Source organism: Vipera ursinii, assembly GCF_947247035.1.
Source record: "Vipera ursinii genome assembly, chromosome: 1".
Lineage (NCBI taxonomy): Eukaryota > Metazoa > Chordata > Lepidosauria > Squamata > Viperidae > Vipera > Vipera ursinii.
In genome coordinates this window covers 42,645,128-42,673,094 of record NC_139512.1, presented here as the reverse complement: position 1 = coordinate 42,673,094, position 27,967 = coordinate 42,645,128, and the positions used below count along the sequence as shown (strand labels likewise).

Genomic DNA, 27,967 nt, shown 5'->3' with positions numbered 1-27,967 from the left:
ACAGATATATAATTCTAAAGGGTAAAGCCTTAAATGTGAGAATCCATATGCATGCTTTGCTTTAATTTTTGTTATTTCAACCCATTTCAGCAGCAGTCTATATAAGCTAATTGCAATTGTTCCATAGAGTATTATTAGAAAGTCCAATTTGTCTTCTGGTAAGTCAACGAACAGTAAATTTCAATGCAGTAATTGAAGGACAAATCAAAACACAAAACATTTTAAAAAGATTCCACATTTCAATAGAACTTTTATATATAATTAACTTTTACAAAGATATTTACATTTCATCTGACCTTTGTCACGATAAACTGGTAAAAATTCAGTCACACATGCCTTCATTAATTAAATATTTTTTCTAAACTGTCCAATTGCTGCATATGTCTATGAGTTTAAACTCAATCTGTACAATTCAAAGGTGTTTCAATCTTGAATAAACAGTCATCCATAAGATCAGACCCAACTGAAGCAAACAACTTCCTATTCAAGTCCACTTTATCCTAGATATATTTGACTTACATATCTGGAGTAGTGTTTTTATCAGTGAGGCAGTTAACTACAAGTACTAATTAAAAGCCTTACCCATACCTACGCTTAACGTAATACATGTTTGGATAAAAAAATAGACCCTTATTCTATACATTTTTACAGATGCTAAATCAATCATTTCTCCCTGTAAAACTATATTGAAGGCTCATTGAACCAACGAGCTGAAGATTTGTCTTCGTAGCTTTCTTCAGACTTCAAGCAGCAACTCCAGTTCTTCTATTGGTACCCGTACTCGTAGCTCTTTCTCAGCCATTAGATCAAGGAACTCTTGCAGCTCATCTGGAAAGTATTCTATAGCATCCATATATAACACCTATAAATACAGAGGTCAATAAAGAATTATCAGTTCACGACACTGCTGGGATAAATCAGACCTAGTTTCATTTAATAAAAGAACAAGTATAGAACAAAATAATTCATTAAACTTGTATGCTCCCTGACTCAACAATTCTGGGTGGTCACAACGGAGAACTTAAAAATCAGTTAAACATCAAAGTGGTAGTTTGGGGGGGGGGAAGTATCATTATTACAACTTAATGAAACCTACTTTTGCCCAGGGACAGTTTTGAAGAGCTCTGTAAAATACACCTTTACTTTTTGCTTTATCTCCCAAAGAAACCTGAAAAAGGGAACAGAAAAGCTGCATTTTAAAAGGGCAAGCATTTAGAAAATATATGAATTACAGTATATTTTTTTTAACTTAGAGATAAACAAGAAATGGATGGACATAATAAGTTGTGGTCAAGAACAGGAAAGGAAAACTTTTCAAAGTTTTCAGCTGGCCCAGAAAAAAGACAAGGAAACAAATCTGTTTGCCAAGGCTCATTCGTATCGTAATGAATTGCACTTAAAAAATCTTTCTCTGGCCTGATGGCAGTTGGGGCAAGGGATGCAATTCAATTTCCTCATCTTCCGAATGGGTGTAGTAGGAGATAATCCCACAATATCATCAAGAACCAGAGTGAACTTTTATGCTGTTTCCCCCACCCAGGATTTTAAGTATGGATTAGGAAGCCTCTGGGAGAAAGCAAAACTCCAACATAACCACTTTTAAGATCACCCAAATTGTTGTTGTTGTTGTTAGCTGCGAAGTCGTGTCCGACCCATCGCGACCCTATGGACAACGTTCCTCCAGGCCTTCCTGTCCTCTACCATCTTCTGGAGTCCCTTTAAGCTCACGCCTACTGCTTCAGTGACTCCATCCAGCCACCTCATTCTCTGTCGTCCCATTTTTCTCTTGCCCTCAATCTTTCCCAGCATTAGGCTCTTCTCCAGTGAGTCCTTCCTTCTCATTAGGTGGCCAAAGTATTTGAGTTTTAGCTTCAGGATCTGGCCTTCTAAAGAGCAGTCAGGGTTGATCTCCTCTAGGACTGACCAGTTTGATCGCCTTGCAGTCCAAGGGACTTGCAGGAGTCTTCTCCAGCACCATAGTTCAAAGGCCTCAATTCTTTGGCGCTCAGCCTTTCTTATGGTCCAGCTTTCACTGCCATACATTGCAACTGGGAAGACTACAGCCTTGACTATTCGCACTTTTGTTGACAGGGTGATGTCTCTGCTTTTTAATGTGCTGTCTAGATTTGCCATGGCTTTCCTCCCGAGGAGCAAGTGTCTTTTAATTTCTTGGCTACAGTCCCCATCTGCAGTGATCTTGGAGCCCAGGAAAATAAAATCTGTCACTACCTCCATTTCTTCTCCATCTATTTGCCAGGAATTGAGAGGGCCAGATGCCACAATCTTGGTTTTCTTAATGTTTAGTTTCAACCCAACTTTTGCACTCTCCTTCTTCACCCAAATCCTACTCCCCAAAATACAAACCTAAATTGTCATGTTGAGAATCTCTGACAGTTCTAAAAGGATGGGATGGTTTATCCTACCCCAACTTAAAACAATAAAGGCTGAAAGTGGGCCACAAAATAGCTACATTTGGGTAAAGGAAGAAAATGAGAGTGAAAGGACAGATCCTCATTTCTACAGGTATATTTAAAACAAATATTGCACAGCTGAAATTTGTGATTTGGGCAGCCCAATTTTGGGGTGCTGAGGAAGGCTGCACAGGACCCACAGGTTACCCATCCCTGCCCTATCAATTACTGGAATTGATCTCCGATACATTTTGAAACGCATCAGATTGGGGAAGGAAGAATGTACAACTCTCACTACTGTATAAGTACATAAATAAAATGACAGTCCAATATTTGCTTTCACAGATGAGGAAATCTCATTTTCTTTGTCGCTTTACAATTAACCTTCCTCCTGACAATCTGCCTCTAGGTCTAGGAACAATATGGGAAGTTAATGGAAAATTACAGGCTCACTTAAAGGTAAATGTTTCCCCTGTCCAGTCGTTTCTCACTTGACCGGGCGGTGCTCATCTCTGTTTCTTAGCTGAAGGAGCCAGCATTATCCAAAGACATTTGGATGATCATGTAGCCAGCACGACTGCAGGCCAAGGCACACAGAACGCTGTTACTTTCCCACTGAAGTGGTACCTATTTATCTACTCACATTTGCATGCTTTCGAACTACTAGGTTGGCAGGAGCTGGGGCAAGTAATGGGAGTTCACTCCATCCTGTGGCGCTTGGGATTTCTAGCTGACAAACTTAGTGTCTTTAATTACTAAGCCATTGCCTGCCCGCCCCCCAGGCTCCCTTCCCTTACTTTAACAAAGATGAGACAAAACATCAAAGCAGATATATTTTGATACATAAACTAGTTTCTACAGTGATTTTGCAATCCATATATTTCCACTGCACTCATAGGCGTAAAACCAATTGTAAAATGTACTGTTTTAAAAGCTTTCGACCAATAATATATTCAGAGATTACCTACAGGATTAGAGAATGTAAGGCAAATGATGATGCACTCACCATGAAGCATATATACAACCTCCAGAGCAATGGGCAATGAGCACCATTTTCAGTCTGAATTGCATGTTCAAATAAAGCTTTGATTCGATTTGTTAACCCAATTTCAGGAATTGTTGCATACACATCTCCAGTCGGCTCCCTGAAGAAAAGCAAAAACTGAATGGTCACAGGAGAATCAAGAGTCTTCATCAGCACACAGGAAAAACTGGACAGCATGATTCCATGTGACTAAGGTTCTCCCGAGGGCTCCAAGATAAACTGCATAGATATATCTTTATTTTTAACATTTATTTTTCATATGAATATGAATTTCATATTCATACTTTAACTTTGTTATTTATATTTTTTTTGGAAATGACTGGAGTGGAGAAAAAGCTAGTCACCATGTAATAAGAGGAAGAAAGCCAACTAAGTGTGCTGCAGCTGCCAAAAAAGCCAACACAGTGCTAGGCTGCATTAACAGAGGGATAGAATCAAGATCATGTGAAGTGTTAATACCACTTTACAATGCCTTGGTAAGGCCACACTTGGAATACTGCATCCAGTTTGGTCACCACGATGTAAAAAAGATGTTGAGACTCTAGAAAGAGTACAGAGAAGAGCAACAAAGATGATTAGGGGATTGGAGACTAAAACATATAAGGAACGGTTGCTGGAATTGGGAATGTCTAGTTTAATGAAAAGGAGGACAAGGGGTGACATGATAGCAGTGTTCCAGTATCTCAGGGGTTGCCACAAAGAAGAGGAAGTCAAGCTATTCTACAAAGCACCTGAAGGCAGGACAAGAAGCAACGGATGGAAACTAACCAGAGAGAGAAACAACCTAGAACTAAGGAGAAATTTCCTGACAGTTAGAACAATTAATCAGTGGAACAACCTGCCACCAGAAGCGGTGAATGCTCCAACACTGGAAGTTATTAAGAAGAGACTGGACAGCCATTTGTCTGAAATAGTATAGGGTTTCCTGCCTGAGCAGGGGGTTGGACTAGATGATCTCCAAGATCCCTTCCATCATCATCATCAAGCAACTAAACAAAGGTAAGAACATAACTGCTGGCTGGACCAATTAGATAAATCGTACCAATTGGATATGTTAGAGCCAACATGTGCCATCCTCTCCTGTGCTTGCCCCATACACACTGCTCATCTCCCCTTGGGTGCCACTGCATTGGATTCAAGTGTGCCATATCCAATAGACCTGACCATCCCAAGGCTAGGTGAATGGATAGCTTCTGCTTGAATTCAAGGATGGCAGTGGTGGCAGAACAGAGAGAGAGGGTAAGCTCAATAGCATTGTTCTGTTTACTGATAAAACTTTTCCAGAATTTGTCATGGCTGAAACTGGGAACAATCAAAATGCTATGGTTGCTTAGGTTCAGTTATTTTATTTTATTTTATTTTATTTTTATTTTTATTCCATTTATATCCCGCCCTTCTCCGAAGACTCAGGGCGGCTTACAAGCTTAGCAGTAGCCTTCATTCTATGTATATGCCTGCTTATTAGGGCTTTCACACACACTCCAAGCGGCATTATTACAAAGTCAGCTTATTGTCCCCAACAATCTGGGTCCTCATTTTACCTACCTCGGAAGGATGGAAGGCTGAGTCAACCTTGAGCCTGGTGGGATGCGAACCTGCACTAATTGCAGGCAGCTGGTGTTACTTAAGGAGGCATTAGCCCACTGATCTACCTGGAATGGCTGGCTGCCACAACGTGGTTGTTTCAGGTTCAAAACAAAACACCTTTTCAATTTCATTCATACCTCTCCAACTGACCTTACCATTGTTATAGAGATAGTCAAGTTACCTCTGGACACTTTCAATTAGTTTTTTCCTCATTTGCTCCACTTGGATTGCAAACAGCCAAGGCTCCAGTGATTGTGTAGTTCTTGTAACAGCATCAAAAAAACGTCGGGCTTTGCTAGCATTGTGAGACTTGCTTTGGATCTGGATGTATGCCTTCCAAAAAGACTGGTTGCTGGGATGTCTCTTCAAAACCTCCAACAGTACTTCACGAAGAGGACTCAGAGGATACACACTGATTTTCATGTGGAACCTGAGCAAGCTTACATGCATGAGGGAGAGGGCTTCAAGAGGCAGGGTGAAATGTTGACCACTAAGCCTTTCTCCAGGATCCTTGTCTTTCAGCTTTTGAGAAACCTGACAGTATACTGACATTGCAGAGTCAATCCCAAGAGTTAAATACTGGAAAAGAGCGTAACAGCCAACCAATCCAATTAGATGGCTAGAATCACTAGCATGTTCTTGATCAGAAGTGAAGTTTTCAGCTAAACAATCTTGAAGTAGGTGCTCATATGTTTTCCGAGCTTTCAAAATATTCACTGATGATACTTGTCCATGATAAGGAACATAATGTCCCCTTTCAGCCAATTTGGTCAATATGTGAGTTGCACGTGATTCTACAGCTCCTTCTAGATTTACTAGCAATTCTGCTTCCAGTTTAGCATAAAGAAGGCTAAGATGACAGAATTGGGGGTTGTGGATTCCATTAATTCCAGCCATCCCCAAAGATGTGTCAAAAACTTTTCTAGCATCCTCTATATTGCCAAGTAGCCACTCTAGGTAAGCATATAGTTGCCACAGGGAAACATTATTTCTGTTGTCAGGTGCCTTAAGAAGATTTTTAGCTAATTTTTTGCTTTTCTTGCCTTGCAATTTTAGTTTCTTTTTCTTTCCCATTCTCAAGTACTGAATGACCTGCAAAGTCAACACAATCAAATGAAGAAACAGCTTAAAAGAAAATGTAATGTACTTGGAATACAATACAAAACTTTATTTATTTTTATACACTTCTAGCTAGATCCACCAATCAACAGCTACATATCTTTGCTATCTATATATACTTTTTGTATTTTTACAAATGTTCTACACAAGGGGTCCCCAACCTGTGAGCCACAGCCCACTGTCAGGCTGTGTCCTATTTGCAACTGGGCCATGTGAGTGGTGGACCGGCGTGCGTGCAGCCCTCCTCGCCTAAGCAGTGCCCTAAAAGCTTCTCTCTTGTGTGAGCGTGGCAGCGCATGCACGCTGGCCCATCGCTAGCCTGGCCCAGTTCCCCTCTCCTTCCCCCAGCTGGGCTGCCAAGCTGCCTGCTCCCACTGCTCCAAAAACAGAGTGGTGAGAGCAGAGGCTGAATGGGACGAGCGCACTCTGCTCAGCTTCGCTGACTCACCGAGGCTGCCTGCGCAGGACACCCCATCCGCTTTTGGAGCATCAGGCAGCCTCGGTGAGTCTCAAGGAACACAACCATGTCCCCCCAAAGGCTTCTCTCCTCCACGCCAAAAACTTCTGCCAATGGACGAAAGGCTTCAGGGGAGCAATTCTGCACTGCCTCAGGCCCTCTCTTTCCTTTGCCAAAGGTTTTGGCCAGGAGAAGCCTGAACAAGATGGGACCGTGCCCCAAAGTCTTCTCTCTTGCGTGAGTGGAGCTGTACGAGTGCTCAAAGACACGCACAGGCACCCCTCTCCCCCCAGCCAGGCTGCCAAGCCACAAAGGTTGGAGACAAATGTTCTACACCACCTCTGCATTCATCACGACTCTAAACCCACATCCAGAACGTCCCATTCACATGTGCTGAGATGTTGAATATTACGTTATATTGGATATCCTTTTCTATCCGGAATTGTCAATTTTAGAAACAGATTTGTAGATATAATGTGTACATTTGATCTGCTATCTGTATTAGACAAGAGAAAGTCCATTACCTTAGCGATTTCATACTGAAGCCAAAAAATGCATAGGTTAGACCTGTCTTTGCCTGAAAATAAGGGCAGCGTCATATGGAAAAGATTCTGAATAAATTGTTCTCCTTCCTTAGAGTGCGTCACGTGCTTCTCTCCTTGGACCATTGAGTCCATATGACCAATATTACTGACTCCAAAAAGAGGCATATCCAAAGAAGTCAGAATGCCTTGGTTGTTATATCCGTTGTCAAATAAGTTATTTTCATCCATTGCTATATAGAAGGAAGAAAGCAAAAGTCTACAGCTGCCTGGAACTCCTAAGAATTGCAAAAATGAGGAAAGGAGTTGAAACTGAAGTTCAGGGCTGGAAAGTCTTATCAGCGATGGTCCAAGGTCATCAAATAAGACCTATGAAACATATAAAAGTGCTGTTATGTAAGGAATGAATTTTAAACAAAAACTTTTAAATATGGGAGCTGATGCTTCACATTTTCCATGAAAGGCATGAGTTTTTGAAGCAGATGTAAGTAGTCATACAATGTCAGCTTCCATCTTTGACTCAGGTGTGTCCACTAGCACCATAAAAAAGCTTCTCTTAAAATAAACATTGGTCATATTGCATCATACCAACCTGCCTCTCTGGATCTTCACAATCTTCTGATGACTGTTTCTTGTTTTTTTCTGGACGCCAGGGCAACCAGTGCCTTGCTTCCCGGGAGCGTTCAATATGAAGCCAGTTTTGCCACTTCGGTAGAGATCTATCCTTTATTTCTTCTTCATCCTCTACATCTTCCTCATCTTCATCTATTTAAAATCACATTAGTGAATTTTTCAAAATTGCAGCTGGATATGCACATTCTAAAAAGTTTACTTCAAATTTAAAAGAAAAACTCATTATAAGATGGCCAAGCCTGCTCAGGGTGCCACCGATCAGAGAATGTCGACTGGTGGCCCCCAGGGGGAGGTCCTTCTCTGTGGGCGCCCCGGAGCTATGGAATCGGTTGCTGGTTGAGCTCCGGATGGCGCCCGACCTTCGCTCCTTCCGTTGCGATCTGAAGACACATTTATTTGAACAAGCCGGCCTGGCCTGATGGGGGATGGGTTGGGTTTTTATTGTCATTTTTAATATATGTATTTACTGTTTTTAGCTTGGGCATATGTTTAATTCTTTTTAACTTTTGTATTTTTGTATTTTTTTATGTCTGCCCTGTTCACCGCCCTGAGTCCTTCGGGAGAAGGGCGGTATATAAATAAAATTATTATTATTATTATTACAATAATAATAACTAAGGACTGAGAAGGATGAGGGTGCACGCAAGTGCGATCTTCAACATCCTTAAATTTTCCATAGAATGACCACCGTTTAAAGACAGGATGCCAAATGGACAATGAGAATGATAAGAGCAGGCCAGGGCAAACAAGTTTACCTAAATAAGAAGAGTATTCTTAGAGAAGAATAATATGCTTTGCATTACTTCACACTGTTAAAAAAAAGAATGGCAAGAAAAAGCAAAAATATTTATACAGTAAATTTTAAATAGACGGAAGTAATTCAGGGTCAAAAAAAAGCCAGTTTGCTCTAGTGGTTAAGGCACCAGGCTAGAAAGCAGGACACAGTGAGTTCCAGTCCCGCCAGAGGCACAAAACCAGTCTTCTCTCTCAGCCTTAGGAAACAGGCAATGGCAAATCTCTTCTGAAATGTTGCCAAGAAAACTGCAGCAATTTGTCCAGGCAGTTGCCAGGAGTCTACGCTGACTTAAGAACAACAACAAAATCAAGATTATAGTAAAACAAATGCTCACTGTTCATAATCAATGACTATCTTGTCCTTCACCAAATAAATGCCAAGAAACAAATCCTCCAACTTACTCAAGGTAAAGGTAAAGGTACCCCTGCACGTGCGTGCTAGTCGTTTCCGACTCTAGGGGCCGGTGCTCATCTCCGTTTCAAAGCCGAAGAGCCAGCGCTTGTCCGAGGACGTCTCCGTGGTCATGTGGCCGGCATGACTAGACGCCAAAGGCGCACGGAACGCTGTTACCTTCCCACCATAGTGGTCCCTATTTTTCTGCTTGCATTTTTACGTGCTTTCGAACTGCTAGGTTGGCAGAAGCTGGGATGAGTAACAGGCGCTCACTCTGTTATGCGGCACTCGGGATTCGACCCGCCAAACTGCCGACCTTCTGATCGACAAGCTCAGCGTCCTAACCCACTGAGCCACCGCTGAGTCACTACATGTTCGTATATCTGTTATTCACAAGCTGAATAAATGTTACTACTAAAAATGTTTAAATTGTACCAGAACCTTTATGTTCACTTTAATAATCTAAGGCCTTCTGCCTGTCCAAAGCAATTTATATAACCCAATCCTCACTAAAATCAGAAGGACACTAAAAAACAAAGAAATGCGGGCAACCCTTTTGTTTTTCAAATCATCCTTTGGGACTGAAAAACTTCTTTCTTCTTAGGCTCAACAAGATGATTGCAGACTGCAAGCTATTTTTCAGCTCAGCCTAACTTAACTAATGCCTTTGGAAATATTAAAGTACAACTCCCATTTTTCTTCAGTAAGCCAGACAGTATCTGTACTGGCTGATGTGAAATGGATTTATAATTCATTAAATCCAGAAAGCAAAGAACTGGAGAACACTGTTCTAACTTGCAGACATAATGAACCATATCAGCGTGACTAAGGCAGTGTAGACATTTCATAAATTATCTATTTTTTTGGGGGGGGGGGAAACCAGAACCAACAGAGGAGTGTGACTTTATAACGTGCCCTAGCAACTCTCAAATCTGAAATGCAAAATATTTACCAGGTGGATTGATGACCACCCAGCCACCCTTCTCTTGTTGATGCATCCAGGCTTTCCAACCTTTAGCTCCTTTTTCTCCAATTCGAGGCTCTCCGCTGTCCCAAAAAGGTTCAAAGAATTCCCTCTGTAATTGGGGAAAGATGAATAAATACACGAAATTATAATCAAATACTTTAAGCAAGATTCCAAAATTCATCAATCACTTTAAAATGTTCTTATAATATCTCCCATTAAATATTCCATTAAATGGCTGGGATTTTTAATATAAATTTTTAGAACAAGTTAAAAAAAGTTAGGAAAAATGTCTTCTAAAGATGATTAATGCTGCCACATATGTTCCTATTACTTTTTTTTAAAAAAAAGGCTTGTTTTTTTTCAAAACTGCACGATCCATATATACAACTATATAACCTTAAACAATTGATTAATTTCATTAAAATTGGATGAATGTTAAATTAATTAAATAAATTATAAATTAAACTCGGAGGCTTCAGCTGGTGCAGAATGCAGCCGCAGGAGTTGTGATGGGGGTTTCCCGATACTCCCATGTAACACCTCTACTCCGCGAGCTGCATTGGCTTCCGGTTGCCCTCCAGGTGAGGTTCAAGGTGCTGGTAATGACCTATAAAGCCCTAAATGGCTTGGGTCCGGGATATCTGAGGGAACACCTGCTGCCAGCATCAAGTTCCCTTCGTCCAGTGCGCTCCCACAGGGAGGGCCTTCTCAGGGTGCCGCCGGTAAAAGATTGCCGGCGGGTAACGCCCAGGGGGAGGACCTTCTCAGTGGGTGCGCCTGCCCTCTGGAACCAGCTGCCCGTGGAGTTGAGGACTGCCCCCGACCTCCGTTCATTTCGCCGGGACCTGAAGACCTGGCTCTTCGAGCTCTCTGGCCCAGGCTGAGAATTTTAATTTTAATTTTAATTTTAATTGGGGTTTTTATTCTCTCAGGGACTATTATAATCTTTTTAATTGTTTTTAATTTTTGTATTTCTTGTTTTAATTCCCTGTAAACCGCCCTGAGTCCTTCGGGAAAGGGTGGTATACAAATCCAATTAAATAAATAAATAAATAAATAAATATTTATTTATTTGATTAATATCTACACTTTTTTTTTCTAGCATTTTCCCCGTTAAGTACAGAGTCTGCTTTCCCCCCCTTTTTTTTTTTTGTTACCCAAGCCTAACTTGCCCCAAGTCACTCAACTGGCTATCATGCCTAAGTTCACACTAGAATTCACAGTCTCCTGGTTTCTAGTCTGGTGCCTTAACCACTGAACCAAACTGGTTCTCAGCAATTTATAATGATCTAAATATAAATAAAAGGACAGGTCACACAAACAATAGAATAATAAAGGTAGGAAATAACACATAAACAAACAAACCAACAAACACCTTATCTAACTTAAGGACGACTACTGATCTTGGACTCAAGAATTATTAGGCAATTTGGCCAAGGCTGGAGTAATGGAAAGAGAATGACAGTACAGCATCCTTCTTCAAAGAATTCTATGGACCAAGACCGGGTTACTTTAAAGACTAATGGCTTCTCTAGCAGTCTTTTCCAATTTAGGTGCCTTCCATAAAGAATTCACCAGCCAGCAATGCATTTCATCTCAGTTGTTGGCAGAAATGAAAATGATCAAAGCTCTTTATTTTGAAGTAAGTGTAATAGTAGCCAATTTGGTTTTTTTTTTTACACAAAGCAGGTTTTAACCAGAGCTGAGTGAACAAAAGGGGGAGGGGAGGATAGAAAAGGACAATGCTAAACAACAACAAAAAAAGCAGATTTGTAAGACGATTCAAACATCAAATTTAACGTGCAAATAAAATTCTAGCTGTGAGGCTACTTAAAAGTCATCCAGTACATCCAGCTAAACCATAAAGAGTGTTACATAACTAGAGCAATGAGCCATATACCTGTACTCCAAAATTACTCCTGCTTTTCATCCACTGTTCAGCCCTGAGAAAGGAACCAGAACTTGGTAGCACTCATATTCTGAATTAAAGCAATCAAATGTGTCTTTATGTCTGTACTGGGATTCCTGATAAATTTATAATAATACGGGCTTATAGGATTAAACCAACCATTGATCCTGGAAAGTTTTAATAAACGAATAGCTTGCCATTTCTAGATGTAAAGATAAATCGTGGTGTGGCAAAAAAAGCAGATGCTTCCGATCCTCATCCTTTGTGGATGGCAAACCCCAGCCTTGTTACATAACAGTAAACAACTGCTTAGTTGTTCAACAAGCCAAGCTAATGAGTTTATGGCTAAGATAAGATACAGACTTGGGACATCTCAGCTCATCATTATTTATACGTACTCTTCACATAAAAGAAACATTTCTGTTCCAAGACATAAATAGAGATTTGTATTAACTGTGTTATCCACACTGGTATTCTGGTTAGAAGCCACTTTAAGATTTGAATCAATTCCTAATTGAAAAATGATTTTAGAATTGCTTAGCTTATATAATCTTCAATCTTTCAGTTCTGAGTTACCATGACAATAAAGCACTGGTAATCACTAAAAACCAATACAGAAACCAAAGGATTAATACAGTTAAAGTCATGCATCTTTGTGATATTTCTTTTTTGGTCTTTATTTCATTGTTCTAGGTTGGTGATGAGAATATGCCAATCACTAATATATTTGAAACTCAGCCTCGTTGGCATTTAAACTATAAATAACAAAGCAACCCTAAAATGCCTAAAAGATAACTGCAAAATTGCATTCACTTATTTATGCTATTTATTGCTAAGCAAAGTCTCCATCCTGCGAGATGGTGAGGTGCAGATTCTAATTCCTTCCCAGATCCATGAGCTATAGGGCATGACCCATTTGCAAGGTGCAAGTCCATTTGGTCTAGGCTTCTCAGGTTGCAGAAATACTGAGCAAAGCAATTCATGATCGTACGGTCCACGGCACACAGTCTAAATTATTTTCAACATTAACATGTTTTCTAGTTCAAGGAGCAAATCGGGGCTAATTAAGGAAGATCCAGCAAGATCAGTAGTCTACTATATAAATAATGCATTCCTATGTATATGTTCAGGGAACAAAGAAAACATAGAGCAAAGCTGAGTTCATACATTTGCCAGGTTATTAGCTTGTTTTAAGTATGTTAGCTGGGGAAGGAGAAATTGGAAGGAATGAAGAGGCTAATTTTTACCTGTCCTCTTGTTGGCAAGTCCTTGACATTATCTGGTTTGAAAAAGGTAAAGTCAAGCAGGGCTTGGAATAGGGACACAGCTTTTTCTGAATGACCAGCCTGCCTAAGGAAATGGCACTGTTGAAGAAAAATGGCTTGGGAGAAAAAGAAACAACGGTTCATGTAACAGCTGTTCAGATACAGATGACAATTTCCTTTTTTGTTATTTATTGCGCATCTCTATTAGCAAGTCCCAGAGTCTGAATTAACAACCGCATTAAAAAATGAAGACATGTAACCCCTAATATATTTTAAAAAAAAAAAGAAATCAAGGTTGCCAAACAGGATTAAGCATTGTTTTCTTTCAGTTCAAACTTAAATGCTTCCAAGATTTCACAAAACTGTAAACAGAAGTAACTTTTTTGAGAATTAGAAGTCAAATTCAGAAATGCAACCAGGGATATTTTGGAATGCAGTCGGTATACAGCCAACTGCACACTGTGCACATTTTCTATTTTATTTTATTATTTTTTTAATTAAAAATCTTGTCCCTTGAAAACATAAAAAACTTTTATGTCTGATACATCAGAAATGGAGAAACAAAAATGGCTGAATTAAAACTTAGGAACAGAAGAAGCTACCTCCTTCCCTATCGGGCGATTTCGGTAACTCATTCCAAGTTATAGCAACTCATCCTAGGTCCCAAAGATAAAGGTTGTTTCAGTCAGATGACACACAATGAGTGGGATTGTGCTCGTGGCCATGTGCATGCGAGCCAAATGCCAAGTCACGGAGTTACTGAGACAGCGAGTCTCGTCTTCTGACCATAAAGCCAAGTAGGCGCATTTGGATCGACTCAGTAGTGACTGCACCTAAACAACTTTCTGAAGCATCCAACTTCCACTGTGTTCCTTTCTGACAGGTAGTCACTATGACAGGCAATGAGAGAAAGAACCACTAAGTGGAGAAGCTTTCACTTTAACTTTCTTCATCATCCCCTGTTCAAAGCCTCTCATTTAAAGGCTGATGTATTTTCTTAACAAGATTGAAAACAAAACACGATATGGTTATAAGTGACCGTCAACGGCTCGATGTTCTGAATCAGTAAATGAGACCGTCAGGCGAGATCTACTCCTCATTAAAAAAAAGGCACCCTCATTATTGGACCTATGGACCTATGGAACCGCTTGCCGGTTGAACTCCGGACAGCCCCCGACCTTCACTCCTTCCGGCGCGATCTCAAAACCTTCCTTTTTGAACAAGCTGACCTGGCCTGATGGGATGGGGTTGGGTTTTATAAATCGGTTTTAACTTTTTATGTGTACTAATTTATTTACGGGCATTGCTGTTTAATTACTTTTTAATTTTTGTATCCTGTTTTTTATTATGTATTGCCCTGTTCACCGCCCTGAGTCCTTCGGGAGAAGGGCGGTATACAAATTAAATAAATAAATAAATAAATTCTGGCACCCAATAGCATTTTTTCTAACACTTGCCCATCTGGGAATGTCTACCAACTTTAATACTGTGTCAAAATCAATTTACTCCAGACCTGGCCAATACTGTTGAGATTGAGCCCAATGTATTTTTCAAAAAGAAATCAAAGTTCACAGAAGAAAGGATTCAGTTGGGTACCTGAAAGTATTTTTAAATACTGCTGCTAACCTAACAACAAGCTCATCTTTCAACTATGTTCGCTGATATCAAAAATAGCCATCCCAGCTTCCCTTGATTTGAGGCCTCCAGGAACTATTACACCATAATTCTTGTCAACTCCAGCTAGTGCAGCACTGGGAATACTGAGGGCGATTGGAATTGTAGTCCAACACTCGAGTCCAAGGTCAACAAACTCCAACAGAGGGGCCCCTGGCTTCTAGTGGGTCCTTTTTTTATACATATATGCACAACCTTTCCCAGCGTAGCATCTTCCATGCATGAAGTACGAATTCCCACAACTATTAACCGGCTTGGCAAATAGCAATGCTGTGAAGAGATGATGAATCTTACAGCCCAACTGCCAAACTGGAAGGCTAGAACAAAGGAAGAGTCTGCAGGATTCACGGGGACAACTCTTTCGGCTGAGCAGGCAGGCTTATTTAAGGATTTCTGCCAAGGGCAAGATCATTATTAGTGATCCCATAATACAGAAGAAACTGTCATGTATTAAAGTCTCTCTGAAGAGATTACTTGAGATCTGTGTTGAAAAAGCAATCGCAGGGGACTTTTAGATCAAAAGGACAATTTGGCTATGATTGAAAACATGTTTTTATTTATGGTTTTTTTTCACATTTACCCCACCACCCCTCATATTGGAAAATGTGTTTTTGATGTGAGTCATCAGCTTCATAAATGAAGTTTCTGTCAGCTGCAGCACTGTCTACAAAAACAACTTGATTTGTAAAGGAACACAAAACAAGAAAAAAAAAAGAAAAGAGGAAACTGGACCCCCAAAACAGCCAATGAGAATCAACCACGATCTATGCAAACCAAAAACTGAGATGAGATCTGATCATCATCACCACCACCACCACCTCCACCACCATCATCACCATTATCATCCTGCCTCATAAGCAAACACAAGTCCCCAAAGATCAAAACATGTCATGACCGGAGAGGGGATTGGTCTTTTAAAAGGCCAAAGAAGCTCAAATGCCCTCTTACCTAGCATGGCTTCCTCTGTCCCTGGCAGTGCAGGATGGGATAGCATACTGCCATCATACACGGCTGATAACGTGCTCAGGCATTTTCCGTAACAGCCATGTGTTTTGGAGACAGTAAAGGTGCTGAACTGACTTTGGCAGAATAAGAGGTATTTCTGCCAGAGGGCTGGGTTGTTTGGGTGCAAGAAAATCAACTTTTGCCATTCCTTCACCACAGCAGATGGCTCCCAGAATTCTATGCAAAGTTTTAGCCGTGCTAGTTTCAGGTCCACTTCATTTGGGTTGTGTTCTATTGCTCTTTCCAAAATGGCCAGCTTCTTCTCCAGTATTAGCTTGGATGATTTCTTTCTCGTTTCCCGTTCTCCCTCACTGATGGCATAACAACTAGGATGTCTCATGAGCTCATCCTTAAAAATAAAAAGAACAAAAAAAAGAGAATATAAGGTATTTGAAGTAACACTGAAATGGAATTGAACATCCTTCGGCAAAACCCACAGCCAATCCAACTGCTAAGTTTTGAACTGGGTACTGGAGGAAGTGAAATCAACAGCCAAGGCACATCGCTAAGCGATGTGCTTCTTAAACATGTCAGGCTTAGCCACACACCACTTAGCGACAACAATCCTGGCAGTCCCAGTTGCTATCATAAAACCAAGACGAGTGGGTTGTTAAGCAGGAAGCGGTGGGCGTCTCAGGTAAGGAGCAGGGGGGTGCTGCAGAGTGTGTTTCAGGGGGATGGGAGAGGCCCACTGCAGGAGTGAGCAGAGGAAAGCCGGGGGACAGATAGCCTGGTCTGTGGTGACATGAGGGCAGGAAGGCTGAGGGTGGACAGTATGGAAACCGTGAGTGCAGGATGGCTGGGAGGTCTTTACCAGAATGACTTGCAACTTTCCCTGCCGCTTCTCCATTGACTCTATTACTGGAAAGCTGTCAGGGAAGGTCACAAATGGTAATCATGTGACTGTAGCACATTGTAACCATCATAAGTGCAAGCATCTGAATCGCAAACATGTGACTAGGGCAGGGGTAGGCAACCTTGGCTCTTTTATGACTCGTGGACTTCAACTCCCAGAATTCCTGAGCCAGCATGGCTCAGCTTGGAAACCTCTCCCTTTCCCCTCAGCATGGCTGGCTCAGGAATTCTGGGAGTTGGAGTCCATGAGTCATAAAAGAGCCGAGGTTGCCTACCCCTGGACTAGGGGATGCTGTGATGGGTGGAACTTTGAGGGCCAGTCCTAAGTATCCCCTGGCTCAGCACCATCACCACTCATCAACAACTCATTGCTGAGTGATTGGTAAGTAACAAACACCCGTACCCTCTTGTTTTCACAGAAGATACAAGAGTGGCGAAGCAATGCAGGAACCGGTAGAAAATGGCACTGACAGCATACTAAGCACCTGTCAGTTTCTGAGACCTGGCCTTCTAAACATACAATGCAACTCCTCAACATTAGGGGGGGGGAAATGGGCATTTAATTAAAATACGTGGAGAATATTCCAGAATCCAATCTGCTCCTCTCAAATAATGGCCTTTGGTCATAGTTTTCCATTGCAACTTTAAATGTTAACACGTACATGCCTACCTGAAAAGAAACCAAATCCATCCATGCGTTGACGTCCCTGGGATTCTCTCTGACTCTGCAGTTATACTCCTCCACCTTTGCCATTAGGGGAGAGTCTACATTCTGGGGGTTCTCTTGAGGCTCTTGCTTATTTGGTAAGCCATGTTGAGCCGGGGGCCCTTTTCCTTGTAGCCACAGTGTGGTCGGCAGATCATAAACCCCAAGAGGGTTTACCCAGCTTGTAGAAGGAGCCTCTGCTGGATCTAGTTGCAAAATTGGTATCCAGGAGGCTGAGCCAGATGAGGAATCTTGATTTTTACTGCTGACACGAAGACCTTCCTCATTCAGGAGCTTCCGGCCACCTTTTGTGAAGTAGCGTTCCAGTCGCTTATAGGAAGAGGGTTTTTTTGCTGCTGAGCTCTCCCAAATAATACGTTGCTCCTTAGGTGGAAGGCCAAGGCAGCAGTTGCTTCGTCTCTTATACCTTTAAAAGTAATAGTTAAAACTGACTATTCCCGAGGCAGTCTTTGGAGAAAAGCCTCTCTCGGGCCCTGATCATCGTAGCTTTAAGATTTTATTCATGAATGTTTCCTCCCACAAACTCTCTGAGCCTTCCCCAGAAACTACTGACCTCTAAGACATTAGACAAGCAGCATAATCAAACCATGAAATGGGAAAGCAACTCCCACAAATTCAGCACTGGTCCTCCAATGGCAAATGTAAGCAGGATTACCACCTCAAAAACCACAATCTGAGGGTTAATCATCAGTAGGCAGCTCCTTAATTTCTGCAATTATCTTGGCTCCCTTATTAAAATGAATTTATCAATTATTTCAATTTGTGCCTTGCCTTCCCTACTTAGAGGCAGGAACTATCATAATGAACTTTAAATAAGTTCATTATGCATGGAAAGCACTGAAAGTACAAGAAGCAAGGCAATATACACGGGCTGTTTTTAACATAGTGCAGAATAAAGGCATATTTTGAAACTAAAAAAAATATTTTTAAAAAAGTTACAAATGGATACTAGAACTATCTATAAACTGATCAATCTCGTCAGGCATAAGACAAGACATTGAGATTTAATTGAGTTCAATCCTATATTTGCTTATATCTAAGGGATAGAATTTTGCCAAACTAAAGTTAAAACTTTTTAACCTACTGGATATAGCTGAGAGATTCTTGGGATGGCTACTCAGACCCACTTACCCCCTTCCAGCTCTCTTAATTCATGCCTCTTTTTGGGAAAACCCTGTGTTGCCAAAACTATCCTCTATTGCTCCTACAGGTGTACATTCCACTACACTGCCAAGTTTATTGCCTGGTCACAAACTGGAAGTCTTGATTACCAAAACTTTCAGGGAAATTCTCCTAGCTTATCCTGTTGTCCACTGTTCATCTTCCCACTATTAAAAAGCAGGAATCCTACTCTACTGCATATTAGGTGGGGGCTAGGCTAGAAAGTTGCAAAAGAAAATACTGCTGAACAATCAACGACAGAGGATTCCCAGTTGCAAAACTGACACCCTCCAATGTGAAACTTGGGCAAGTCAACTGTTTTGCTAGCATTGCCAGGTGCAAGATCATTCGACTGTTGGCTCTGCAGAGTCGGAACTTATTAAATTAGAATTAAAACAGGACTCAGGTGGTGATTAGTAAATGAACTCACTGGGCGGAATTATGGCACTAGAGAGCAAATGTCTTTTCCTGTGACAACAGGCTTCAAAACATTTTTAGGACGTATAAATCTGGAAAGATTCTCAGGGGATTCTATTATGTGCAAGATGAGTTGCCTATTAAAAAAAAGATGAACATTTTTTTTTATATATAAAGGACAATCCTTTTTAAAACATCCACATGCTCAGCAGCTTAGCTTTGAATTTTAAGTCTGCAGTCAGTTAAATATCAATACCAACCAGGACAACGCAGCTAAACTGCATTACGGTCAAGTACCCAATCGTGACTACACAGCAAAACTCCCAAATCCTAACTTCCCCCCTCACTTCCAGATCATGGAGCAGCTTTGTTTCACAAAATTGAGCAAGGCACACAGGCTGCTGTTTGTTCTCACATCTAGCCAAAATAAGGGAGGGAGGAACTAAAGGAAGAGAATATCGCTGAGCTTTTTACAAATTGCATACAAGAAGATGCCCAAAGTTCTCCCTAAACCACAGATCATTAGTATTCTTAAATTTATTTATTTTTTACTCTCAATAATATTGTCTAAACCGTTACTGCTACCAGATTGATTACCTTGCAATGTTGCCTCGATATAATGACTTATATTGCCAATTTGCAGGGTCTGGCTTCTTATCTGTTCTGAATCCTTCTGCTGTCAAACCCTGAACGTCATCAAGCCAAGTAGAGGGATAAGGCACATTTGTGTTTTGTTCTTCTAAGCTGCAAAAATAAATTTAAAATGAGGGAAGGGGAAAATAAGCATAGGTAGTCCTTGACTTATAACCATCCGTTTAATGACCGTTCAAAATTACAATGGCACGGAAAAAAGTGACATGACCATTTTTCACCCTTACGACCCTTGCAGCATCCCCATGATCCCATGATCAAAATTCAGGACCCTTTGCAACTAGCGTGTATTTTTGTTTAATGCAGTGTCCCGGGGTCTTGTGATCACATTTTGTGTTCTTCTGACATGCAAAAGTCAATGGGGAAACTAGATTCACTTAACAACCGTGCTACTAACTTAACAACTGCAGTAATTCACTTAACAGCTGTGGCAAGAAAGGTTGTAAAATGGGGCAAAACTCACTTAACAATGGACTTGTCTAGTAACAGAGGTTTGGGGGCTCAATTGTGGTCGTAAGTCGAGGACTACCTCTAGTACAAATCAAATAAGATCTAAAACAAACATTTAAGCAGTTTATTTTAAACGAACTAAAATTGAGGCTTCCTCTTAAACCTGCAAAACCTATGAAAAAAGAGAAAGAAAAGCCAAACTACTGAATGAAGTGAAAATTTTACACATCATGTGATCAGTCGGATTTATCGGTATCTACTCAGAAATAAGCCACATCAGCTTCAGCCACAAGTAAATAGAGGTAGGATCTTGAACCAATTCATTCGATATGTAAAGTATTTTTTTAACTACTTCTGTATTTCCTCTTTTAGAATTAGCTGGATTTGCATTGAGGTGCTGCAAACATAATTACCCTCCCTCTGCTGTTATTTAAAACAGTATTGGGACATAGCATTTTAAGGCACTGTGCTTTATTTATGAGTTATTATATATCTAGAGCCATCAGTATATATTATTTTTTTGGGGGGGGAAAGCATCTGAACTGCAGAAGGACAATATGTACCACAGCACCTTTTTGTGAGATTTTGTAAATAATCAGTCACTAACAAGAGCTAAGAAATACAAGAGACAATTCAATGTAGTATTACAAAAGGATCACAAAGCTTAAAAACAAAAATATTAACGTGGATTAACCTTGATATCTACACTTCTTTAACATGTGAATAAAATGACTGATGGAAAGCTAGCATTTGCTTTCTTTTGAAATCTTTCCCAATATTGTGCCAAAAGCTATTTGAAAATATTCAAAGAGTACATTTACAGGAAAAGGGTTTGAAAAGAAAGGCAGGTTAAAGATCATCCAAATTACTGAAGTTCTAAAAGGAGTGCTAAATTAATACAAAAAGGAGCCCAAAATTATCTCCTCAGAAACTTGACCCACTCCAGCTCATATTAATCTGAACAGTTTGCAAAGGAATTTAAGACACGCTAAGAGACACTTGCATATATTTCTGGTGAGCAAAAGAAGATAAAACTGTTTCTTAGAATTCCAACCTGGAATTCAGATTCTTAAAGTGATAAGCGCCAGGTTCTAATATTTAGTTCTATTGCTTGTGGCAATGGAGAATTTTTGCCCGATATGAATAACCACAAAAATGTGAATAACCCAAAATTGTTATTCACAGGATATAACTTATAACAGTGCCTCATTCCAAAAGCTGAATGAATGATTAACTAACATTAGTCAAATTACAGCTTCTCAAAAATTTACAGCCAATTACTCATTGATTTCAGTGGTACAAAGACTGGCTGCCAGTTATTCTAAACATTAATAATACATCATATACTTATTTTAAATGGCTATCACTACAGCTTGATCTTGACCGTCAAGCCAGTTTATAAACAATGTATTGCGTCTATTTGTTATCCGTATCACAGTGTCAGTGAGAGAGTTTCAGTTTCAGTTTCAGTTTTATTAAATTTTTATACCGCCCTTCTCCCTAGGGACTCAGGGCGGTGAACAGGGCAAATGATAAAAGTACAAAACTACAAAAGTTAAAATAGAATTAAATTAATGCCCAAGATAAAACAGTAAAATATACAAATATTTAAAAACCCAAATTAACTCCCCATCAGGCCAGGCCAGCTTGTTCAAACAGGTGGGTCTTTAACCCGCGCCGGAAGGAGCGGAGATCCGGTGCCATCCGGAGCTCCACCGGCAGTTGATTCCATAAGGCCGGGGCGCCCACAGAGAAGGCCCTCCCCCTGGGGGCCACCAGCCGGCATTCTCTGACTGGAGGCACCCTGAGGAGGCCCTCTCTGTGGGAACGCACAGGGCGGAGGGGGGTTGACGCCGGCAGCAGGTGGTCCCCGAGGTATTCCGGACCCATGCCATGTAGGGACTTAAAAACCATCACTAAGACCTTGAACCTCACCCGGAAGACAACTGGTAACCAATGTAGCTCGCGGAGCAAAGGTGTAACATGGGAGTACCGGGAAACTCCCAAGACAACTCTCGCGGCCGCATTCTGTACCAGTTGGAGCCTCCGAGTGGTCTTCAAGGGAAGCCCCATGTAGAGAGCATTACAGTAGTCAAGGCGAGAGGTCACGAGCGCATGAGTGACCGTACACAGGGCATCCCGGTCCAGATAGGGCCGCAACTGGCGCACCAGGCGAACCTGGGCGAAAGCCCCCCTAGTCACAGCTGCTACATGATCTTCCAAGGTAAGTCGTGAGGAGAAGAACCCCAAGCCCCACATTTTGAAGAGAGGACAGATATTGCTAGCATCTCCAAACATTGAAAAGAATGCGCTGACCCCATTTAAACCTGCATTCTTTCTTTCCCATTCGAGTAATTCCGAACTCCAACAGGACTCGTATGTCCACATAAAAGTATTATGGATTAGAGCAAACATGTCAAACTCACATCACGTGACGTCGCGCAATGTATCGGGACGGTTTTGCCATTGCCGGCAATGGGGTGGGCACGGCTTCTGCATGAATTATCTTATTCTCATAGCTGAACTCTTTGTCAGTAATATTACTAATCAGAAAAAGGAAGAAATGATTGGATCTATCAGAAGTGTAAGTTCAGAAATGAAATGTACTTACGTACTTCAATTCTGTTCCTCTTTTTTCATTATTTTTATCATCTCTCGCATCCTCAGGTTCAGACCCACTAGTGGTCCATTCTTTTCTTCTTTTGTTTTTATTTTTCTTGTGGTCTCGTTGCTTTTTCTTTTTCTTTCTTTTTTTAGGTGACACTTGGAAACTTTTGTTGGCTTCCTTTTCTTCTGGGAGTTCAAAACTGGTGGCTGTATTGCTTATAAAACAGATAAAAATCACATGATCAATGATCTTCCTATATCTGTTGGAAAATAGAAAGATCTAGAAGGTATGCTACAAAATGTATTTTTAAATGAAAGATGAAATCTAAGGATGGCACAGATTATACAGCACACGTCAAAGTTTTATTTTTTCAAACACAACACTTAAATATGAAAATTTAGGCTGCAATTATAAAGTTCATAGCTAGTTTACATATGACATTTTTCTTCCAAAGCGATAAAATCATGTATTTGCCTATCTTTGCCAAACAGGTATGTTCTCGTTTGAGGGACCTGAAATCCAATTGTCCCAACCACCAACTTCTAAAATGTCTCACCTCTGGAACACAGATATACAGTCTTTCTATCAGAAAAATGAAATTAAAAGGTAATTTTAAGAATGAAAAAAAAAAATCAATCTGAGCAGCAGTGACAAATGATCGTACTGTTCTATCTTCACCAAAGAACCAGAACTTATCATCTTATTTAAAGGAAGGAAGGAATTTTAAACAATAGTCTTTGTGATTTAGTGTGCATAAATACAGAATGCTATAGCAACTATATAAGCATGGGCACCCTCAGGCTCTTGCCACTTTCATCATCTGTCACACTCCTGCTTTTCTCAGACTGGCCCACATGATGTGCAACCCGCCCCTTCCCGGCAGATGCTGCTGAAAGGTAAAACTGCCCATATTTTTTCCTGTTTTAAAAGTACATTATGAAGAACAACACTAAAGGTATTATACTACCTTTGGAGCGGAGTAGCACAGTCTGTAATTTCTAAAACATTTTGGTGCAATCTCAGTGCATCTTCATTGCAGAAGCTTTGATTTGTCAACCAGTTCAAATCTGTAGATTCAGAAGAAAGACAGATTGTTAATACAACAATAAAACTGCCATTGTTTTTTTTTACAGTTATGGATGAATCTTTTGATTTTTCCTTTGCCTCCTAGATAAATGCTAATTTGTTTCGATTGATAGCTTATTGATAGCTACAAGATTGATAGCTTATTGATGGCTACAATTTACCAAAAGTAGGCAGCAATTCTAAATATATTTTTCAGCCTGCAAAAAGATCATGTCCACTCAGGTGCATTCATGAGTCCAGCGGGTGTGGCTGCCATATCTGGACAACCAAAAGAGAGCCCCCTTGTTGCCCCCTGACAACCACCTGGGTTTGCACAGGTCAGATACAGTAAGAAGTCCAAAATCTGTAGAGAAAAGTTGATGCTGCTCAGTACAGTACTGCTGCTTGTTTATGACACGCATCTACCTGCAAATCCCTTGCACTCTCAATGCCAATATGCTTGGCCTGTGTTACTGAGACCTGGCTGGGCAAGAGCTACTAGGACATCTTCCTGCTTGGTCACCAGGGATTTCGTAAGGGAACATGTAGGATGTCCTCTGCGACTTATGAGCCGGAACCTTGTCCTTCCGGGCTCCTTCATGCAGCTGAGATGGGGAGATGCTTTCCTGAATCTGTAAAATGTTATTGCCCCATTGGGAGAGGAAATCTTTAAACCATCACGGATCCACTGTTAGACCCCTTGCAATCTGCCTACCGAGCAAATAGATCAGCAGATGACGCTGTTAATACGGCTCTGCACTACTTCCTACAACATCTTGAATTTCCAAAGACCTATGCAAGGCTCCTCTTTGTAGACTTCATCTTGGCATTTAATACCCTCATTCCAGATATTCTTCTAACTAAACTAAATCATCTAGCTGTGCCTGACCACACTTGTAAGTGGATCATAAGCTTTCTAACAGACAGGAAGCAGCAGTGAAGCTAGGAAAAATCACATCAGATACCTGTACAATTAAGCACAGCCCCCCCTCCCCAGGGCTATGTGCTTTCTCCACTTCTCTTCTCTCTATAAACCAATGACTGCATCTCAAAAGATCCCTCTGTTAAAAGTACTGACGTTTGCAGATGATACAACACTGATTGGTCTCACGATGAATCTGCATACAGATGGGAGGTTCAACAACTAGCCTTGTGGTGTGGCCTGAACAAACTTGAACTAAACACACTCAAAACTGTAGAAATGATAGATTTTAGCAGAAATGCTCCTATACTACCACGTCTTACTATACTAACTAGACAACACAGTATCAACAGTAGAAACCTTCAAATTTCTAAGTTCTATAATATCTCAAGACTTAAAATAGACACCTAACATCAACAAAGTCATCAAAAAACCACAACAAAGAATGTTCCTTCTGCACCAACTCAGAAAGCTCAGACTGCCCAAGGACCTGCTGATACAGTTCTTCAGAGGAATTATTGAGTCTGTTATCTGCATCTCTATAACTGTCTGGTTTGGCACTGCAACCACACAAGATAGACACAGATAATCAAAAACAGATCTGTGAACAACTATAAGCAAACAAAGTTATAACCAGTAGCCAACACAAGTATGTCAAAAACAGATCATGCCAAACCAATCTTATTTCATTCTTTGACAAAGTGACTAAATTAGTAGACCAGCGAAATGCTGTGGTCATAGTATACTTAGACTTCAGTAAGGCACTTGACTAAGTAGACCACAACCTGCTGCTTAGTAAGCTATAAAAAGGTGGGATAGACAACAACACCATCAGATGGATCTGTAGCTGGCTGACAAACTGTACTCAGCGAGTAGTCCTCAATAGTACTACATGCACATGGAGAAAAGCAAGCGGTGGGTACCACAAGACTCTGTCTTAGGCCCAGTACCCTTCAATATCAATGACTTAGATGAAGGAATAGAAGGGGAACTCATCAAATTTGCAGATGACACCAAACTGGCAGAAGTAGCCAACACCCCAGAAGACAAGCTCAGAATTCAAAAAGAACGTGATAAACTTGAACAATGGGCCGTATCCAACAAAATGAGTTTTAACGTGGAGAAAAGCAAAGTTTTACATTTAGGCAGGAAAAATCAAAGATATAAGTACAGATTAGATGTCACCTGACTCAAAAACAGTCACTGTGAGAGAGACCTTGGAGTCCTAGTAGACAACCACTTGACTTTGAGCCAGCAATGTGCAGCAGCAGCCAAATAAGGTAATACAATCCTGGGTTGTATAAACAGAGGAATACAATCAAGATCATGCAAAGTATTAGTACCGCTTTATAAAACCCTAGTGAGACCACACCTGCAGCCAATTTTGGTCACCATACTACAAAAAAGATGTTGAAACCTTGGAAAAAGTTCAGAGAAGAGCAACTAAGGTGATCAAAGGCCTGGAAACTAAAACATATGAAGAACGGCTGCAGGACTTGAGTTTCGCTAGTCTAGAGCCTTGGTGGAGCAGTGGGCTAATGCCTCCTTAAGTAACACCAGCTGCCTGCAATTAGTGCAGGTTCGCATCCCACCAGGCTCAAGGTTGACTCAGCCTTCCATCCTTCCGAGGTAGGTAAAATGAGGACCCAGATTGTTGGGGGCAATAAGCTGACTTTGTAATAATGCCGCTTGGGTGTGTGTGTGAAAGCCCTAATAAGCAGGCATATACATAGAATGAAGGCTACTGCTAAGCTTGTAAGCCGCCCTGAGTCTTCAGAGAAGGGCGGGATATAAATGGAATTAAAATAAAATAAAATAAAAAAATAAAAAATAAAGAAAAGAAGAAACAGGGGCGACATGACAGCAGTATTCCAATATTGAGAGGCTGCCACGAAGAAGAGGAGGTCAAATTATTCTTCAAAGCACCAGAGGGCAGGACAAGAAACAATGGTTGGAAACTGATCAAAGAGAGAAGCAACCTGGAACTAAGGAGAAAGTTCCTAACAGTGAGGATAATTAACCTGTGGAACAGCTTGCCTTCAAAAATCATGGGTGCTCCTTCACTGGAGGTTTTTAAGAAGAGACTGGACAGTCACTTGTCTGAGATGATATAGATTCTCCTGCTTGAGTGGGGGGCTGGACTAGAAGACCTCCCAAGGTCCCTTCCAGCTCTATTCTTTTCTAATAAAGAATCTTATTCCTATTCTATTCTGGAAGCAGCAGTGCACCCACTTCTCAAAAAAGACCTCTCTGAATCCAAAAGTATGTGGAAATTGCCCATCTGGATTTTTCAGAATTCTCATCGTGTGACCCTTTTATAAGACTAACCACAAGTCTATGGAATTTCTGTTTAGCCAGATCTCTTTTGTCACCTTAGTAGGGCAAGCAAGAGTATCTCCCCCGTTTACGGTCAGCTTGTTAACAGGTCCAGTAATTGTAACTTTGGGCTGATGCAGCAGCAAGGCCTTACAATATGTCAATATGCTATACTGTCAATGAATGGTTTCAGGACTTTTTTTGCATACCCCAAGGCATATATATTAGAACAGCGTTTCCCAACCTTAGGAACTTGAAGATGCGTGGACTTCAACTCCCGGAATTCCCCAGCCAGCTGTGCTGGCTGGGGAATTCTGGGAGTTGAAGTCCACACATCTTCAAGTTCCTAAGGTTGGGAAACGCTGTATTAGAGAGCTCCAGAAGCGTTGGGACTACAACTCCCAGAAATCCCGGCCAGGGTAGCGTGGACTGCCTCAGCGGGGAGGAATTCTGGGAGTTGTAGTTCCATCCATTTGGCAGACCTAGGCTCGGAGAACGCTGCAAAGGGCATCCGTAGAAACGAACGTCCGAAAGGAAAACCAAAATACGGTTTCAACAAAGAGGGGCTTCTTAGTCCGCTTCTTACTGAGGCACATCAACAAGAGCAACGTCATTACCTCTTTTCGAGCCTTCGCTTGCTTCTACGTCTCCGTCATTAGCAGCGTCGGCAAAAGCAGGAAAAAGAGCCATCACGGCAGGCCGAGAAAACCCCCAAGACCGATGACTTCCGTTGCCGCCTTCAGCAATTGGGTAAGGAAGGCGGCAAGACGGCGCGAGCCCTTGTCCTGAGCATGCTGGGAAATGTAGTTTTGCTGAGCGGAGAGGTCAAAATGGCGCTGTTCGATTCACATGAGCGAGAGGATTCTTCGTGTTCCCACCATGCAATGTGGGTTGAAAACAGATTCTAAAACTACTGATCGGGAAATTCATCTTTTCCGATTATTGGATGGAACCTCATTTTCTTAACTGAATGGAAATCGGTACATATTTAA

General features: G+C 41.1%; 1 protein-coding gene across 2 annotated transcripts; it reads right to left on the bottom strand.

Moving 5' to 3' along the window:
* Window positions 1-227: 227 nt before the first annotated feature.
* On the bottom strand, window positions 228-27,735 carry NRDE2 (NRDE-2, necessary for RNA interference, domain containing). 2 transcript variants are annotated; one of them, XM_083374756.1, is made up of 14 exons: window positions 27,593-27,735; window positions 23,640-23,739; window positions 22,680-22,886; window positions 19,561-19,707; window positions 17,329-17,791; window positions 15,747-16,152; window positions 13,107-13,240; window positions 9,936-10,059; window positions 7,754-7,926; window positions 7,144-7,530; window positions 5,225-6,135; window positions 3,418-3,556; window positions 1,097-1,168; window positions 228-862 (listed from the first exon to the last, which is right to left on the bottom strand). In XM_083374756.1, the coding sequence occupies exons 1-14, from the start codon at window positions 27,663-27,665 to the stop codon at window positions 737-739; spliced, it is 3,462 nt and encodes a 1,153-aa protein (XP_083230882.1). In that variant the 5' UTR covers window positions 27,666-27,735; the 3' UTR covers window positions 228-736. The 2 variants fall into 2 exon arrangements, with proteins under 2 accessions (XP_083230882.1, XP_083230883.1); XM_083374757.1 differs by having other exon boundaries at window positions 13,107-13,138.
* Window positions 27,736-27,967: the final 232 nt, after the last annotated feature.